General features: G+C 43.3%; 1 protein-coding gene across 1 annotated transcript in view; it reads right to left on the bottom strand.

Annotated features, from left to right (window-relative positions):
- The window catches only part of SORCS3 (sortilin related VPS10 domain containing receptor 3), a 3,021,596-nt gene that overhangs the window by 662,899 nt on the left and 2,338,136 nt on the right, over window positions 1-20,561 (bottom strand). The window contains exon 10 of the mRNA XM_069611752.1: window positions 13,586-13,732. Within this exon, the coding sequence (XP_069467853.1) occupies window positions 13,586-13,732 (147 nt within the window). The remainder of the gene's footprint in view (window positions 1-13,585; window positions 13,733-20,561) is intronic.

Genomic DNA, 20,561 nt, shown 5'->3' with positions numbered 1-20,561 from the left:
TGAACTGTAGGCTGCAGAGATTGGAGGGTAGACATGCTAGAGAAGTGGCCCGTGCTGCACAGGAAGGGACATTACTCTGCCCCCTGCAACACAAATCCATGTGAGGGAGGGAAACTGATCGACCTTGAGTGCGCCGGAGGGAGCATGGTGGCAGATGTGCAAGACCCGGAAGCCAGACCTTGGTGGGTGACTTGAAGTGCTGTGCGGCATCTATGGACCACATGCTGAGAGACCGGCAGAGTCCCAGCTGCGAAGTGAGCCAGGAAAGCACAGATGGAAGAAGAAGTGGCCTGTAGGGGCTGATGGTGTAGAGCCCAGTGAAACTGACGCTGTGTTACAGTAAGGCAGACTGACACCGGGACCAGTGCCACCGGCGTACACATTACACTCGTGCCTGCAGCCATTGCTATGATCATACGGGTACTGGGAGCTGAGGAAACAGCTCATGAGGAGCATCTCTAGGCAGTATGCTGTCAGGGGACTAGCAGAAAAGAGCCACAAAAGCAGTAATGATAGGCCATGCCCGGTGAAATATATGAGGCGGGGTGAATAGTCACAAGTCTACAACCCAGTTCACGAGGCTCAGCCCCTTTTAGATAGGGTTGCACCAATTGGGAAGGCCTTTGGGATTGGTAACCAGTATCCTGGAGACATCCCCCTCCTCCCCAGGCGTATGACATTTCCATATATATTAGCAGTGTGTTTCTGAACAAACAAAGGCATTATTTGGTACATGGTCCCAGGGGGCACATGTAACAGGTTCTTCTTTAACTGGTGTGTAACTTGACAGGGTTTACTTGCAATGCAATGCAGTGTACTTCTCAAGGGCACCTGCTAGGGCACCTGGCAGAGCAGCGTTGTTGGCGCGGGGAATTGTGTCTGGAACTTGTTGTGTATGTCTTGCCTGGGTAAGCAGGAATGTTGTGATGTCATGTGGAGTGTTGATGTTTGAGTGTTGGAATGTGTGAGTGAAGGTTCCAGCCCTGGTCAGTTGGTGAACCCCCTGCCTGGGTGATGGGCTGCCAGTGTCAATGTCCTTTATATAACTGCTTGTGAAGGTATCTTGTGATGTTCCAATAAACCTAACAAGCTTACCTAAGAAGACTGTGTGATGCATCATAACAGGTTGCACCAGTTGGGAAGGCCTTTGGGATTGGTAACCAGTATCCTGGAGACATCCCCCTCCTCCCCAGGCGTATGACATTTCCATATATATTAGCAGTGTGTTTCTGAACAAGCAAAGGCATTATTTGGTACATGGTCCCAGGGGGCACATGTAACAGGTTCTTCTTTAACTGGTGTGTAACTTGACAGGGTTTACTTGCAATGCAATGCAGTGTACTTCTCAAGGGCACCTGCTAAGGCATCTGTCAGAGCAGCGTTGTTGGCGCATGGAATTGTGTCTGGAACTTGTTGTGTATGTCTTGCCTGGGTAAGCAGGAATGTTGTGATGTCATGTGGAGTGTTGATGTCTGAGTGTTGGAATGTGTGAGTGAAGGTTCCAGCCCTGGTCAGTTGGTGAACCCCCTGCCTGGGTGATGGGCTGCCAGTGTCAATGTCCTTTATATAACTGCTTGTGAAGGTATCTTGTGATGTTCCAATAAACCTAACAAGCTTACCTAAGAAGACTGTGTGATGCATCATAACAGGTTGCACCAGTTGGGAAGGCCTTTGGGATTGGTAACCAGTATCCTGGAGACATCCCCCTCCTCCCCAGGCTTATGACATTTCCATTTATATTAGCAGTGTGTTTCTGAACAAGCAAAGGCATTATTTGGTACATGATCCCAGGGGGCACATGTAACAGGTTCTTCTTTAACTAGTGTGTAACTTGACAGGGTTTACATGCAATGCAATGCAGTGTACTTCTCAAGGGCACCTGCTAGGGCATCTGTCAGAGCAGCGTTGTTGGCGCATGGAATTGTGTCTGGGACTTGCAACATACCCCCTCTTCAAAGTCTCATAACACCTGAATGCCACCATGATGAAGGGCAGAGGTGGACAAAAAAAAGCAGAGCAACATGGTGTTGTTTGCGTGCCAAGCAGGCAGAACTCGAGTGGAGCCATCTGATGCGCTGGGTGAGGCATCTGGATCAGATGAGCAGGATCCTCTGAATCTTCGGCAAATATTGGAGAGCACCTTAAATAACAATATGGAGCGAGTGAGTACTAGAGTAACATAAGGGAAAACTCATATCGGTATGGCTGAGGATGATCCAAACTATATCAAACACCAAGGGCCTCATTACGACCCTCATTATTAAGTGCACGGCTGCCGCCAGTAATTATTTTTTACCGTGTCCCAGAAAAGGGCAATAACCGGGTCATGCCAACCTTGGCGGACCCGGTAATTGCCCTTTTCTGGGACCTGGTAAAAATTAATCCCCATTCCCACTTGAGCCCCATAGGGCTGAATGGAAATGGGGAGGATGCTAACAATGTTAATGACGGGCCCATTGTTAGCATCCTGGACTGCTAGCGGGACCCACTAAGGACGCCTGGTCTGACCAGGCATTCGTTAGCGCATCCCGCAGCAGTCATCGTGATAGGGCAGCCCAAAATGAACGGTGCTGGTCCCGTATCGGCACCATTCATCACGGGAACGCCAGGGTCCTAATTAGGCCCCAAGTGTCTGCAATATACAGAGATCCTATGAAAGCATTGCTAAGATGTGATGACCTAGAATCTAGATCCAGGAGAAACAATATCTGTCTGGTGGGCCTCCCAGAGGGATTTGGGCAAGGGCCCAGGGGAATGGCGAATTAAACCTTGCTGAAAGACATACTTGGGAACCCAGGCTTCTCTGCTGCATTCATGGTTGAGTTGATGCACAGAAAGCCAACAGTGAGGCCAAAGCCAGGGGCAGCTCCTAGACCAGTCATTGCAAAATGACTTAACTATCGCAACGGTGATACTATCCTACAGGCTGGCAAGGGAGAAAGGCTTGGTGCGCAATGAGGTCATCACAGTGCACATATAGCGGGATTTCTCCACAGCGGTGTAACTGGAGCAAAAGTAATTTATGGGTGTCAAGAAACTGCTCTGAGGGAGATCGGCACCATAAGCAATGCTCTTCCCAGCGAGAATGAGAATCCAACATCAGGGCAAGGTCTCCTTCTTCACAGTACCAGAGGAAGCAGTGCACTTTATTGAGGCCAACAAACCTATCCATACTACTGCAGTGCTTCTGAAGAGGCAGGTGAAGGCACATCATGATATGATATAACGTGCTTAATATCCAGAGGTTTCTAAGCACATACCTGGGGATCGAACCTCTGATGCTCTGTGGCGTCTTGCTTCCAAGGTGAGCATGTTGCCGCTGAGCTATCCTCCCGAGACGCTGCATAATGAATGTGGCACAGTATACTGGACACCCTTGTGGGCTGCAACGTTCTTGGGATATGCTACTCTACCTCAGCATGGTTTAGTCTGCTTGGGCACTGTGCGGTGGAAAGACCTCAATCGGGTGGTGTTGATTGTTGTTAAGATATCCTACATGATGGTTGAGGGGGCTAGTAACTGGGACTGAAATAAGTTAAAATGGGGTTCCCCCTATGAGGGTTGCTGGATCATCAAGGCTATTTGTGTTAGGGTTAGGCAGGGGCCATGTGGGGGTCGACATCACTCTAGTTGGAAGGGCAGTAAGGGAGGGGGAGGGCAGGATTGTTGGGAAAAACGTTGCTCTGGCAGGCACGTAACAGCATACTTAGATTAAATTACATATATCTGGTTCTATTATGTGTGGGCTACATGTTCATTACTCCAGTACCCAATGGTATAGTTAGATGGTGTCCATTAAGGTACTAAGCTGGAATGTTAGGAGTCTGGGGAACTACTCCAAGGCAAGGAGACTAGTGTCCCATATGAACAATCACAAAGTACATGTTCTATTCCTACAGGAGACACATTCACCTGGGGGAGCAAACACTAATTTGGCCAAGCTAATGGGGAACTAACATATGTTATACAAACCACTCATCACAGACGTTACCCTGATGCATAAATCTGTTAAGTGCACTCACAGGTACACCCACTTGGCCGATATGTAATAGTACACTGTAAACTTGTAAACACTGAAGTTCTCTTGGCAAATACTTACGGCCCCGACCAGGATGACCCAGACTTTTACACAGGCATAGCGAACAATCTAGCAATCTAGCACCTACCCAACAACACTGATTTTGTGGTGGTAGACATGAACACCAAATGTTAACTCCAGCTTGATAGAACAGGCCGGGCCGCAAGACCATTATCAAAAGCAGCATGCTGTATACTGAGTCATATGGACAGGCTAGAGTTATGTGATATATAGAAGACCTTGCATCCAGTAGCACAAGAATATTCGTATTACTCCTCAACACATGACATATGTCATCCAGGATAGATTTATTTTTGATCTAAAAGGGACTAATGGGGAGGACTGTGCAGGCTGATATACTCTCCCGCACCTACTCTGAACACTCGCCCATAGAGCTATCATTGGAATGGGGGGTGGAGACATGGGACTATACATTGGTGGTTCTGCAAGACTTGGTATTTCGGGTAGATATAGAGGAAAATATCTGAAACTTTTTCCAGATTAATAAGAATGGCATTTGTTGCAGAGTATACTATGGCAAATATTCAAGGTCATTATCAGAGGTATGGCCATGTCCACGGAGTTCAGCGTACTTAAGACCGTCAATAGGGACATAGCACTCAGTGAATGTAAGCTGAGAGAACTGGAAAACAGCTCTGCGTCTACATCAAGGTGTGCCACCTTGGCGGACATACAATCAAACCAGGAGTTGTTCAAAGAGCATCAAAATAGGGAATTAAAACACTTTGCAAAGCAAACCACACCCAGGCTATCTGGTGTGGGGAACGTCCTGGTAGGTCATTGTCAAAACCCATACAAATAGAGTGGGGTCCAGGTTAAATAGTTGGCATAAGAGACAATCAACAGATCTTAAGAACCACAGATTGTGAAATTAATGTTTTTGTAAAATACTAAGAGGCATTCAATTGGGCTTGCAAACCTAGGGAATAGATTAGATACATGCCCTGGTGGATGACATCCCAATAACTAAGAGATAACTGTAGAGATAATTCAAGTAATAAATGAGCTGCTGAGGAATAAAGATGCGCCCACTACAGAATTCGACATGGAGTATGGGCTATACCCACTGAAGGTGCGGGAGGCATCTGTACAAAACAAGCAACTCCCAGAGACAGTTTGCAAAGCCACCATCATAGTACTGCTGAAGCCTGGGGAATGTGGATCGTGCAGACTGCTCTCACTAATGAATGGTGATAATAAGATATATGCAAAAGCTATAGCAAATAGGTTGCTACCCTTGATGCCTTTCTTGAAACACCATGACCAGGCAGGCTTTATACCAGGTAGGTCAACATCCTGGAACATCAGGCGGCTATTTAATGTCATGGCCCGCATTTCACCCAAGGTCAAAACAGTAGCAGTGGCGCTTGACGCACAGAAGGCCTTTGATATGGTGTCCTAGGAATACTTATCTGCTGTCTTAAATGAATGTGGTATGGGAAAACCAATAGTACAACATATCAAACTGCTCTACACAAACCAAGTTACCAAAATCTGCATCAATGCAGTATGGTCTAAACCATTCCTACTCACCAGGGGGGTGCGTCAGGGCTGCCCACTATCGCCCGTGCTAATTTATCTGTCGATCGAGCCAATGGTGGACCTGATAAGAGACCGCCATAAAAGGCACAGGATTCGAATAATGGGTAATCCTGAGTTTATTTTGCTCTAGTCAGATGATGACTTGTTATATGTTAGGAGACCTTCTGAAAACCTGAATCCTCTAATGGGTGACAACACCAGCTTTGGAGAGTTCTTGGGATTCACAGTGGACTAAACAAAAAGCAAGTTCTTCCCCTTGATGAACAAAACAGTCCGTCTCACCCCAACCCAGGACATCATGATAGGAGCACACTGGAGGAGGCTAGGATATCACATACTGGAAGACCTGTTCCCAAAATGCCTGACACTACACACTTGGAGAGAAGGGCATACGGGCACACCCACAGAAATGCTACAATTATGCAGACTGCGAGAAGCAGTGTCAAGTTGCTGGCAATCCTACCCGATAGAACTTAGTTATTGGTCTTTATTTTTAGCACCTATGCCTGTCGGAAAATACTGATCTCCCTATACAATCTGATGATGGATAAGGCCCCAGAAAGTGGAGTCAATGTTAGAGAGAAATGGGTGGCAGAGTTGGAGATGGATATAACAGATGTATCAATGAATGCGTGATTCTAAAATTCTATGCATGCTGCATTATACACCATATACACTGAAGAGAATTTAACCAGATCATGATGTTCGCTGCCAAAGATATGATTACGATAATGCTGGGTATATGCATATGGTGTGGAGCTGCCCTAGGCTCATGCATCTCTGGGAGCGGGTTTACTCAATAGTGTCCACGATAGTAGACGATAGTAGACAGATAGCTAAAGTGCTCGCCCATAAGCGTATCTTTTTGGAATATGGGTTGGGATCCAGGAAGAGTGCACAAGGTCTTTCCTAAATACGGGGGTATGCTGGCTAAAAGGTGTATTCTGAGGAAATGCAAGGACCAACAGCCATCGAATGAGCAGGATTGGCTGAAAGAACTGACATGGCCAAATGAATAAGTAGAGACATACATAGGTATGCATTCCATGACATCTATATTTCAAGCATTCCTAACCAAAGACCAACACACTATATAATCACTTCTTAATGAGGCTGTAACTTAGGTAGTTGACTGTGTGTAATAATACTGCTGTAAGTAATTCTACTGATGTAATAACTTATATAAAGTTATTCTTACCCTTCGTCAGTCGAGCGTGAATAAAGTGCTTTAAAAAGAGTGATATTTTGAGAGATAAAATAATCTATTAAAAGAAGAACATCATCTAAATGTGCGTAATTCAAACTGTCTCTTTATGCAATTTTCCAAGGTTGATTTCTTCTGATCAATTCCAGCAGATATTGTAGTCATGATTTGAACATTACACTTGACTTATTGTCTGTTGGATAGTCACCTTTCCAATGTAGACAGTTTGGTAGTCCTATTGCACTATTTTGAAAAACCTCTTGGGGAAAGGAGAAGGACATGCATAGCTCCAATGAATGTCCCTGCCTGCTTTGCATACAATCCAAGAACATGTTGGCAACATGAGAATGACCACATATGTGTATATTTTTATATTTGACACGTATGAGTGTGATAAATGGGTCAGTGTTCTTCTCTTTTTCACAAATATCACTTTAACAATAACATGTGAATTAGTGTGCACCATATGTATATTGATTTGAACAACCTCAGGATTTTCGATGTGAGGATAAAATAGATGTGAGATCTGTCACGGCATTGAGCTCCAAGAGCTATTCTATTTCTCATTTTCAAAAGGGCACAATTGAACCAGAGTTTGTTAGCCTCATAGCTTTTTCCTGGTCAATGTAGACTCCCCTATTGTACATTTTGGATGCAAAGACAAATGAAATATGCCATACAGTCATGTGTTTTTGTGGAGGAGGGTATGTTCAAAGTATTTCATATATAACAGGGCACAATTGACAGCAAGAGATGTTAGGCCAGTATGAACCTGTCACGCGCCTGACCTCTTGGCGCTTGTGGCATGCCTGGAGGTTTCGCCGCCCTTGACATTTTCCTTCACATTTCTGGCGTTTGTTCTACTGCATTCTAGTCTTTGAGGTCCGGGTGTCTGCTTCCCTTTTTAGCCCTGCCTCTCTTTCCCGGCTTCGTGTTGCCAAAAGCAAAAGCCCTGATTGTGCTTTTGCTTTTGGGTCCGATGCTTGTTAGCTTTCCACTTGCAGCTGCCTGCTGCCGTGCTATCCTGTTTTCTTTTCTCCCCTTTGGTTTGCTCGTTTACCACCTCAGTCTGTTTTTGCCCGGACTCTCCTGCTTCCACCTTTCCACCATGGCTACCATCTTGGATCTCCACGGTGACTCTCTCTCTCTTTTCCGACTCGGAGACCCGTCTTCACTGCCTTTCTGCTTTGTTACCAGTTTCTCCACGTTCGTCCGATTCTACGTGTAGTTTGCTGTTCTCTCTCAGCGGTCCTTTCTTACCTTTCTAGTTTTACTGTTGTTTTCTTATTTCTTCTGTCTTTATTAGTTTTCTTGCCCACCGTGGTCTTTCGTGGTCCTTCCTTTTCCGCTTGTCTGCTGAAGCGGTTGCTTGTTTCAGTACCTTCCCTACCTGACACGTTTCCTGTTGGTGTCTATTCACCTGTTGCCACTGCTTGGAGGGCGGATTGGCTCCTGGAATATCTACATGCCTTTCAAAGATTCCACTGGAACAACAGAACTTGGTTTCTCCAAATCCATCGAGAGTGCTTGCCTATAACCACGCTGCAGGACCGAATCCCAAGAGGTTTTTTCAGCCTTTGGCTTTTTCCTCTTACCAAGGTGTTCTTGGGCGGGGGACCTTTGTCGGCTGTGTTCTCTACGGCAACATAGTGGCTTCCATCTGAGGATGGCCATACCTCTTCCAAAAGAAAAAAGGTAATACGAAGAAGGAAGGACAAGAAGCACTTATCATCTACAGAAGGCTCAGGTGAGGAGAAGGAGGAGGCGGCTCTGACTGTGTTAGCAGGTTCTACAGAGGACATTTCTGGCAGAACCTTACATTCTGCAGCTGCATTTCTCTAAATACACATTCAAAATAAACAGCAGAGAATTAACTATGAGTGAAGGATTTCTTTTTTTGTTAAACCTTTATTTAATAATTGCAGCGAGGAACATCAGGGACGAGTATCCATTTCCCGCATTACAGCTTTTAGTGAACATGGTAATACAATTAGGTAGTAATCTGAGGTGAAATAGGCATACAGTGATTATCGATTACAGTTGGCAAACAGTATATAACACAAGTCACCTAGTCTACAGCTTGATTACAAAAAGATATCTCGGGGTCTGGAGTTTGTGGGAAGTGTAGAATTATGTAGATCTTTGCATTCCTGTGCCCAGGTTAGCGCTACTAGCCATTCTTTCATGCTGGGAGAGTGTTTATCTTTCCATTTTAATAGGACAGCTCTTTTGGCTATCAAGCAAGCAATATTCGGAAATGCACAGTGACCCTTGCTGTGGATTATCGCCCATATACCAAAGAGTGGACCCAGGGGTTTTGTTCCAACAGGATATCTATTACCTCAGTTATCGTGTCTACAACCTGGTTCCAGTAGCCCCCTAGTTGTGGGCATGACAAGAACATGTGTAAGTGGTTGGCTGGGGTATTCTGGCATCTGGGGCAGCAGTGTGGTTGTGAGTGGGCATTTTAGATAATCTAGCTGGTGTATAGTAGAGTCTGTTTAGAAGTTTTTTTTTTAAAAAACGTTATTTAATACTGCCATTTTCACAGTGCGGGAAGGACATGTTTCAACTAAGGCCATACAAAGTACATATAGAACAAGTTATATATTAAGTCATATTATACAAGATATAGGGGCTGGGGGAAAGAGGGGATAGGGGAAGAAGACACGACATAATGGGTCATACGGAGGGTGCTGCTGATCTCTCAGCCCTTGTCTCTTCTTCCGCTGACAGTAAGTATGTCCTGAGGGGGTCACCATATGTCTTTGGGCCTCGAAGTGGATTGGATCCCTCATACATATGACTCTTCACATTCTTGTGTGCTGATTAAGTCACGTAACCAGCTTTGGTGAGTAGGGGGGTCTTCTGATTTCCATTTTCTAAGTATGTTCCGTTTAGCCACGTCTCTACCCACTGCGAATAGTCTACAGGTTTTGATGGATACCTTTCCAATATCTCCCAGTAGGTATTTCAACGGTGTGGTCGGAATGTTTGTGTTTAATATAGCGTCCATTGTTTTTGCCACTTTGTTCGAGAATTGCTGAATTGGTGGACATTCCCAGTACATATGGATGACTGTTGCATTGATTGTGCAACATTTGGGGCATGACTGTGGTTTGGTGGGATCAAACTTGGAGATTTGTTTTGGTGAGATATGCAGTTGGTTCAAGATTTATAATTGGATAAGTCTGAAGTTTGCTCAGAGGGATATGTCTTTTGTATATTTGCAGTTGTTTGTCCAGTGCTGTTTATCTATCTGGACATTCAAGTCTCTTTCCCACTTGGTTTTAATATCATTCTTGGATGTTGTGTTAGATTGAGTAATCCTATATAGGGTGGACACGCTGCCTCTAAAGCCGTCCTTTGTAAGCATCTCCGATAGTATTTTATGAATTGGCAGTGCAATGGGGAACGTTGGCCATTTCTTCTTGCAGGAAGCCTTTAGTCGTTGATAATGCAGCGTTGTGGTTAGACTTTTCCCTGGTCTGTTTTGGATCTCTGCTGCCATGAGACACTGACCTTCCAGGAAGAGGTCACTGACCTTGGCCTGTTTTTCAGGGTCCCATAATGTTTGTATGGTGTGATCTGTTGTGGGTCCAGACCTTGGTATTGCCATAGGGGTAGGTGCGGGCAGTATGGTATTTTGCATCTCACTCTCTTGAGCATCTGTGATCATGCTCTCGCTGTTGATTCCATGGGGTCGGCATGCGTCTTTTCTCTTGGTACCCAGGCGAATCTCATGCTCTTGAGGTTCAGGGGAGATGCTGTGAATTTTTCTGTGTGTATGTGTGCAAATTGTTCTGTGATATTTGCCCAGTATTTTGAGAATGTGCTTGTGCTGAGGAGTAGTATAGTTGGAAGTCCGGGGCTGCTAGGACTCCCGTGTCATAGTTCTCGCATAATTTGGACCAGCTTAGTCTGGGCATCTGTCCTCCCCAGTTGAAATGCGTGGCAAGCGTTTGGAGTGTGTCAGAAAATCTCCTACCCGGCCATATCGGGATGCCGTTAAATAGGTACAGTAGTTTCGGTACTACTGGCATTTTCAACAGGGATATACGACCGTACAGGGACAGTGGCAGTTTGATCCAAGCGTTTAGTTTGCATTCCAGCTCTGTCAGGTATGGGGTATAGTTATTGGCAAATAGTGTTCTTTTGTCTGGTGCCGTGATGATGCCCAAGTATCTTGCAGAGGTGGGGGACCAATGTAGGTCTTTCATAACTGCAGTCTGGATTATGGACTCGGTCAGAGGGATTATTTCGGACTTGGCTCGGTTGATTTTGTATCCGGAGTAATTGGTGAATTCGGATATGTCTTGTAGCACCGGTGTTAGATGAGTGTCTGGGTTCCTGATGTATAACATCGTATCGTCTGCGTAGAGAGAGATGAATTGTGGGGATCCCATTGTACAGATCACTCTCCAGGCGTGGTTGTGTCGTAGGTATGCTGCCATTCCCTCTATCGTCAGCGCAAATATTGACGGAGAGAGTGGGCAGCCTTGTCTAGTGCCTCTCTGTAGTTCAAAGATGGCTTATAGGGTTTTGTAGGTCTGTACTCTGGATGTGGGGTTGTGGTACAGCAGTTTTATAAATCTGAGAAATCCTGGGCCAAACCCCATCTTCCCCAAGATTCCATACATGAATCTTCACGAGATGGAGTCAAACGCTTTCTCTGTGTCTAATGTAACTGCCACTGTCTGTGCCCAGTGGTCCTGTTGGGATGTGATGGTGAAGAAGCGTCTGAGATTCAGGGCAGTGGAACAGCCAGGTATGAAGCCTGTTTGGTCCGGATGCACCAGTTTGGTCATGTATCGATTCAGTTTATTGGTTAAAGCCTTAGCAAAAATGTTGGTGTCAACGTTGATGAGGGAAAGGGGTCTGTATGAGGATGGACAGTGTGTGGGTTTATGGGGCTTTAGCAGCACCGTAATGATGGCTTCTCTCATTGTCAGTGGGAGTGTTCCAGTTTCCAGGGCTTCATCCCATACCTCTAGAAGCCGTAGGGCGAGTTCGTCTATGAAGATTTTGTAGAGATCTACAGGTAATTCTGCCCGCTTTGAGATCTTTGATTGCTTGCTGTATGTCTTCTAGGGTAAGAGGTAGGTCTATATTGACGCTTTCTTCTCAGGTGAGCTTGGGGAGTGGGAAGGGGTCCAGGTATTCGTGTAGTTCTTCTGTTGGTACTTGGTCCGCATTCGTGTACAGCCTGCTATTGAAGTCTCGGAACACTTCATTCACCTCCAAGTGGTCTACATGTGTCGAGCCTTTTTCATCCATAATGACCAACCTCCAATGCTGGCCGCCGGGTCCTTGCTCCTTAGATGGTCCTAGGGTCCGTATGATTTCAGGTTGGGAGGCCGCACCCCGGCCTCCGGAGTCAAGCGAGGTGAAGAGCGGGATTTCAGCTCGGGGGCTCCAGCGCAGGGCGATGTGTGTTGCGGGATCCAGTATCGATCGGGCTCGCACATGGTCCCAGCCGGGAGAGCATATAGAGCCGGCAGAGTCCTCAGGAGTGTGGGGAGGTAGCAGCCTGCAATGATAAGGTGTCCGGTGCCCAGGATAGTCGGGTGCCATCCCAGGGGTTTCTCCACAGTCACTCAGGGCCTCCCTCGGCCATACAGTGTATGTCTTGACAAGGGGTAGTGGAGTTGGCTGATCACAGGTTTGTTCGATTGGGCTCCGGCAGTGACCGCTGTGTTTTCGTGCCATTTCTGTGTCAGTCAGCGGAGTCCTGTGTGACTCCAAAGTTCGGTCGAGCGGGGAGAGCCAGTGCGGGCTCCCCTGCAGTCTGGACTTTGTCCAACTATTCCTGGGATGTTAATCAGTAGGTGGTCACAGGTTCGAACTTCTTCAGGGGTTTATCTCTGCCACCTTTTTGGCTAAATATTTTGCTGTGGTGCTATGCAGCCATACTTGTTGGCTGCTCAACAGTGACCCGTTGGGGAAGAATTCCTTGCTTGTTCAAGAGACCTACAACCTGATCCTCTATTCACAGTTAAGTGTTTGGCAAGTATTTCACACATAGGTGGGCAGTAAGGAAATCAGATCATGCGGGTAGGAGATGATGTCAGCCATCTTCCCTTATGAGATCAGAGAGTGCATTTGCAGAGACTGATCTGTAATGGTCTCTCACTGCAATGCTATTGTGTACATTTCTTCCCATATACCCAGGATACACATTTAAATACCGTTATTGCAATGCTCATGTTTTGCATGAACATTTGCATTTGGGGCAAGTCAATGCTGTCAGGGTTTGTAAAAGGCCACTGGCACAATTGTGTATCCCCCTGCACGTGACCCATGACAGTGGTTAAAGGCATATGCAAGGCAGCCACAGACATTGCAACACATGGTAGCATGTACCTATATAAATCAGTCTCTCCCCTTGCTTTGCAACTGCCCAAAGTCTCTCACGGTGGCACCAATGTGACGGTGCAAAAGAAGGTATACTGGCACTCAATTGTATCAATCATTACACCAGGAGAATGGTAGAGCTTTGGTAGAGCTTTACGTACTGAGTGCATACTAGCCAAATGGACCTTTGTAAATTAATCCCATGGAATTATTTTCAATGTAGCTACAAACAAAGATTCTTCAAAGATCCTTCAATCATGCATGCAACATTCAGGCCAGATTAGCACATACTCAAATAGCCTTGGATGTGCAATGTAATTAACTGACACCTAGTTTAAACACACAGAATGGTATGCCTCTTGTATTTTTAGTTAATATGAACTGACCAGCAGACAGGACACAGTGTTTCCCCTCAGATCAGTGTCTGGAGCCTGCAGCAAGCGCCAATCTCTTCCTTTGTTGTAAGTAATATAGGTCTTCACCTGGTCGTCCACCTTTTTGTTAGCCAAGAATATTCCTTTTATCCCTGCTACCTAGGAAAAAGGAATAGAAATGGAAAATCACGTACATTTAGTAAGAGTGGAAACGAGTCTTAATAATTATCATATCATTATATTTTAATTACCTTACCAAAAGCAGCATGATATCATTTAAAAAACAGACAGGGGTCAATTTTTATGAATTTTCATACTTTTACAACATCAGGGACATTACCAGACAATCCTATCTCCAAATGTGTGGTTGATCTCTTTTAATTTAATTTAATGTTATTGTAAATGTGATTTAGTTTAAAAATTAAACTTTACACATCTGAACATAAAATGTACATAATACTAACATAAAATTCACTATTATACACAACTCAATTTCTTGCAAAACAAAAAAGAAGAGAAAACCAATAACAGCGTAAACCAGCTTAAAATCAATTTGCTAAAAGAAATACCTATCAAATTGTGAACAGTTATAGTCAATTCATAGTTCGTACTAGTTCGTTCTAACTGCAAATAACGGTTCATGCACATTGGTTTACAAATTTCAAAAGTCCCAATACTGCCTTAAATAGGATGCTGTGTGACAGCTGGATACTATGTTAGAATGCAGAGAGAAATAAATAAAATCTAGGCCCCATATATCTGAGTGCAATTTTTGTGGGGTCAACCCCTAAAATCGCAATCAAGCAACACTTGCTCCCCTAGTTGTACTCAATACAGGTGAGATAGCTGCACATCGACTAGCACACACGATTTCACTCATATTGAGATACCCAATACCGTTCAAATTTCAGCCACACATTATAGAGTCCAGTGAACAGCCGAATGCTTGCAGTATTGGTACATTGAAGCCAAAAAGACAGCTCCTCTATTGTTTTGAGATTATGAACACACATGCCAAGATCACTGTGCTTAGAGAGGCTCAGCTTCACCTCACTGATGATGCCCAACAAGGCTGAAACACGTGTATGGGGTTGCTGTTGGTACTCTTGTTCAGAGAGGAATTACCATAGCATTTCGGTGCTGGACTGCCCATGTGGGTGGGACGAAGACTGATATGCAAATGGATATTTCCCATCTGTAAAAGGTACAGTGAGCAAAAATCAGATGGCTGTGAACTCTCAATGTGGTTAACAACCAGTGAACAGGTTATCATGCCTTGTTCTTCTGAGAGAGGGACACCTGCTACCTTTGTTGAATTCTTTGAAGGAACTTGGGGTTGGTCACTCTAGGTTACCTGGGGGCAACCAGACGTGGACTCCCTGCTCACTGTGCTTAGAGAGGCTCAACTTCACCTCACTGATGATGCTCAACAAGGCTGAAACATGTGTATGGGGTTGCTGTTGGTACTCTTGTTCAGAGAGGAATTGCCATAGCATTTCGGTGCTGGACTGCCCATGTGGGTGGGACAAAGACTGATATGCAAATGGGTATTTCCCATCTGTGAAAGGTACAGTGAGCAAAAAGCAGATGGCTGCGAATTCTCAATGTTGTTAACAGACAATGAACAGGTTATCATGCCTTGTTCTTCCGAGAGAGGGACACCTGCTACCTTTGTTGAATACTTGCCAAAATAACGCTCATAAATTTGGGACAATGTAGAGCACTTGGTCAAAAGATGTTTAGCTGACTCGGGTGTTTTGTTATTTCTACAGAGTCGGCAATGCCGTTCTTCCTTAGGGATCCTATTGATAACGCATGTAACAGTCAGGGTAGGGAGTTGGGTTACTCTCAATAAAATTATAAAACGTCTAAGTCTCTTAGAAAGGCAAAGGTTTTGTATTACAAAATAAGAAAGGCATCATGGGAAGTGGCAAAGAGAGCATTTTAACTCAAAACATTCATGGTGAGGGCCAGCAGCAGACAAGGAAGAAGCTTGCACTGAACGGGGAGAGGTGAACGGGGCAAAGGGGCTGTAAACATGAAGAAAATTAGCTGCATCAAAATCCTAAATCTCATGTTATAATAGCAACCACATATTCCAAAAAATGTATTGTCTTTAAAAGTTTGATGTTCATCTCTTTCAGAATATGTGGTTCCCGACATGCGAATATAACATCTTTTCCTTTTTTTCAACAGCAGTTTACAGACTTACAAAGTACACTATCATTCACCACAAATATATGTTAAAGTTATTGCTGGAAATTGATTTGCAAATCTATACTTGCAAACTGAAAATGCACCAACAATGCAAACAAATATATTTATATATTATAAATCATAAAGCGGAAGTATCTAATTGGAAACATCCAAGCTCTAATTTTAGCCTTGGCTATACCTATTGTGTCTGTTCTTCGAGTAAAACCCATTAAACAAGGTAACTGCAGTTCATTGTGCATTCAAAACTATGCTTCAGAAGTTGATAGGCCTTGCTGAGAAAGAGCCTGGTCATCGGGAAGAGTAGACCTCCTCTCCATCACAAAAGAAAACTATTAGGACAGATAGGATCAAGAGAATCACATCTTCAAGGTCTAAGGAATACAGGCACATCACCCTAAATACTATTTCTAGATGGTCCCTCTGGCTGATAAAATATGTTAGGTAATTTCGTGGGGGAGGGTCTTGTAGCTGGAAACTGACATCTAAGGACTTACTTCCATTAGGCCTCTAACCTTTGTGATCTGTGCCTGCAAATGCATTCACCATTTGATGGGATAGTGGAATGTTTCACAAAGGGGCTGTACTAGCTATTCCTATTAATAATTAACTTGACATCCTTCAAAAAGGGGCCCCTTTCAGCTGCTCACATGATTCATTATACTGCAGAAGGTTTTGTATGTGCAGAGTTCAACAGATGTTAACCTGGCCACTTTATATTACATTAGTCATGCAAAACACAACTTTCAATGTCATTCTGCAACAAAACGACTTAGGACAAACATATTGTGAAATTCTACAATGTGACAGGAAACTAAACATGCTGTTTTGATATTTATCCAATTCTAATACAAGTATACAACTTGATAATGTCTTTAAATATTATTGCACTCATTCATTTTGCATACGTATCCATTTTGCTTTCTCGTGGAAATATTAAACTCCCTGTTTCATTGATGGGAATCATTCCTGTCAGGACCTATGAGAGAAATATGAATGTGTGTCAACATTGCTCAGATTCTCTCCTCTGTCTCATGTTCAGAATTTGTTGGACCTAATACATTCGGGGGAGTATACTCTTTAAGAGTGAATGTATTGAGCCAACCAATCACAAATTGTAATTAATGAAATGACATGGGAAGCACATAGCATATATAAAACAGAATCCACAGAAAGTAGAGTGAGAGCTGTGACATTTATAAAGACTGGGGTAAGGGGAACCTCTGTCTAGATCTGTGCTTTCCTGGGATCCTATCAAGAGGAAGCCTGTGGCAGATTTCACCTGAGGCGGACCTGATTCCCAGAGGTGGATAAAGCCACCTCCATTCCACATAAAATAATGCAAATGTAAATGAACATTCAAAGCTTGCTCATATCATAGCACAAAAAGGGCAGCTACTTGTATTAAATATACCAAATCGGCAAAGTGAATTGTGAGGGATACTTATTAAAATGGCATAAAAATGCAACATTACTTTGTTATGTAGAATAGATGAGCTGATATTCTCTGCATTTTCAATTGTTAGCACAGCTTCCCTAAACTCAAGCCTGGAGACTGTGCAACCTATAATTGCTTGTATTTCACTTACATGCTAAAAAACAGGCACACCATATTGCACATGAGAAACCATTGATTTTATATGGAATATAAACAAGTGTAATGCTGTTTTTCTGTGTACTCATTCTCAGATACCTATATTGCTTATAGATTTTGGAATCAAATATAGCATTCGTAAGAATCAGTCATTCAGGCAAAGTGAAGTGACTTATGTTTCACACATGTGTTTAGATTTCACCAGCCAACATGTGACAATGCTAAAAAGGAAATGTAATATGCATTGTGCTATTAAGAAATATATGTCAAGGTATAGTTTTGTTTGATTCACATACGTATGTGTATGAATGTTGTGAGATTGTACAAGCAATGAAACTCAAGCAGCAGAATGAAAGTCATTGCAGTGATTTTCCCCAACATGTAGTCAGGCAACCACCTTTGGTCATTTGAAAAAATAGAGTTTCAACTCCAAATGCAACCTCTAGCTTGTCCCAGAATGTTGAGGTGTGGTTGGGAACTAGAGGGCATTAAATAAGAGGATGTACCTTAGCTAACTGAACATGTATTATCACAAAAATTCTGACAGTGCGCATAGGTGAACTGCTACAGAGTAGATGGAAATGTTCTGTTGTCAGTATTGGTGTTCTTTATTAGGTGTATGATTTGTTTTTTGTGTGAGTGGGCGTGTGTTTTTGGAGTGTTGTATAAAGTTGTATACACGTGTTGTTCTATGCAAATGGGACAACATGCTCTTGCAGTCACAGAATATTGGCAGGTTCTCCACATAGGCCAGCATAAAAGAATGATTTAACCCCAGGCCCTACCATTACAGGCCATGTAGTTCCCTGAAATGTTGAGGTGGACGTGTGATGCGGCAGACACTGCCATGCAATATACAGAAAAACATAAACTATGACGAAAAATTCACTTACGTATCCTGGTACAATCACCATATTGGAGGTGATCCCAAAATACACCACAACCGTCACAGAATATGCCAGCATTTTCCATGTTTTGTCAAAGTGTTCTAATGATCTGAATTATTCCTTCATATGCCTTGGTGTTCCCCTACATATGAGGAATGTACATAATATGCACAGGTATTTGCACAATATGCCCGTATACCAATACAATATCCAATCACTCCCCTCATTGTCACATATTTCCATGATATGTACATGAATTTGAATGACTTTTAAACACAGCTACGCACAAACACACACACACGGGCACAATTACACTAATACGGACATGCACTACTGCTCAAGGCTCGATCTGAAGACTTACTCATAAAAGTCAAGCGAACCAACTCAACAAGAATTCATATATGCAAGGCACATTTTCATTATCTAAATAACATAAAATAAACCTGAGTTAAGTTTGCAAATAACATATAGTGAAGCAAAATGATAGTTTTAAAGGTATTGCATGTGAAGTCAAACGAATCCCCATTGAATATATATTCCTGTGGGGAGCAATTTTACACACTGGAAACATGAGAAAAAAGATTATCGCTCGTTTCAGGAGCGTTGTGTTAGAAATGTTGATTAATATTATTACTGCCAGATAGGTCAGAGGTCTTCCTCCACATTAAGCTTTGATACGACACTGTGCGACATATTAAAAATGTTAATTAGTAATTTGTGATTGTACTGTCACGTCTGGTATAGTTTCCGTTCATCAAGACGTTTCTAGTGTGAGTAATTGCCACCTGCCAAGGGTGCAAAGCCCTGCATTTTTATTTATTTTTTTATCAACAAATAGAATGATGAAGGTAATTCAGTAGCCTGATTTGTAGCGCCTCCTCTGCTCGTGGCACAAAGCCAGTTCAAAGTTCATGAGATGTCCACTTGACAGCCACAGATAAAGCTAAGTCCCTGAGGCGCAGAGGCAGCATTTAAGATATACCCGCCTATGCTCACATCTATGATGTCCATGGTATTCGATTTTCACGGAATTTAGAAGGTTTAAATACTTGCAACAGGCAGTATAGAATATGTATTCTGTCGATGTGTAAATGACCTTGCAATCTATAATTGTCAACAATTACCCTTATTGTTTTTTTTTTTTTAATAGTTGAGTTTATGTTGTAGTGTTTATTTACCTCATTTCGGTGTATATGCCTACCATGCCTTCTCCTTTACTTTGAAATTGATACAATTTGCCTGAATATACTTGGGCATTCACATTATTATTATTAAACAAAACATCCACTTACATATATGCTGTTAAAGTTGAATACTTACTAAGAGTCACCACAAGCTGTCATTATTTATTTTGCTATCTCTTTTATCTGGTCACCCTCTGAACTCGGCCCCAGGCTCCTGCATGTCCAGTTGTCCTCGCACTGCCTCCGGGCTCCCCAACGCATAAGGGTCTGTATCTGCAACCCTACAGTCCATTCTCTGTGCACTTATGAGCCACCCGCTGGCTGCACTTGTGAATTAACTGCACTTCTCCATTCCCCTCCCTCCTGACACTTCTCCCCTTCCCTCTTCCCTTCATGTGCACAATCTGAATAACACAAGGCCTAGTAAGATCGTTATTTTGTCCTCCCTTTTTTTCCTCCTCCTTGTCTTGTCGGGCCTAGAATACTTGTGTATAGGCGCGTTATAAATGCCATATCATATCATACCATGTTACATACAACCCCAGTATGATACACACATTTGCAAAGTTAACCTCCATAACTAACCGATGTGTCTGAATTGCTACAACAGGGTTATGCTATTATGGTATAGTACACTACATCATTGTAGTCCTCATGTTGTCATTATAATGAAATATATCAAAGTACAATATCCAATAACACTTCACTGAATTGACAACAACCATACTGTAGACCTGCTGATTATAAAGCTGATTTACCTGCAATGTATATTTGTCCTGGAAGAACAGAAATTTCATTAAGCATCAACCAGCATGAAATAAAATGCAATACAATCCATGTCCCGGATGGGTCTCCAAGTATTTCCCAGGTTACCTTTATTGTCTATAAATATGCATTTTAATACCTCACATAACATTGCAGTGATCCAATTTGCCCTCAGTCTATGCCTTATTTATGAAATGCCTGGGAAGCAATGAACAAAGCCTCTGCAATAGAATGCTCATGAGGACCTGCATTATTTTTGTGCAAGCATTAGTGGTGTCTGATTCCTTATTACTTAAAAATACAGATTATCATCACATTTCCTCTGCTTTGAAAGACCACGATAG

Source organism: Ambystoma mexicanum, chromosome 8, assembly GCF_040938575.1.
Source record: "Ambystoma mexicanum isolate Mex_15411 chromosome 8, UKY_AmexF1_1, whole genome shotgun sequence".
NCBI classification, from domain to species: Eukaryota; Metazoa; Chordata; class Amphibia; order Caudata; family Ambystomatidae; genus Ambystoma; species Ambystoma mexicanum.
Note: the sequence above shows the minus strand (reverse complement) of the source record. Positions and strands in the feature narration are given on the sequence as shown.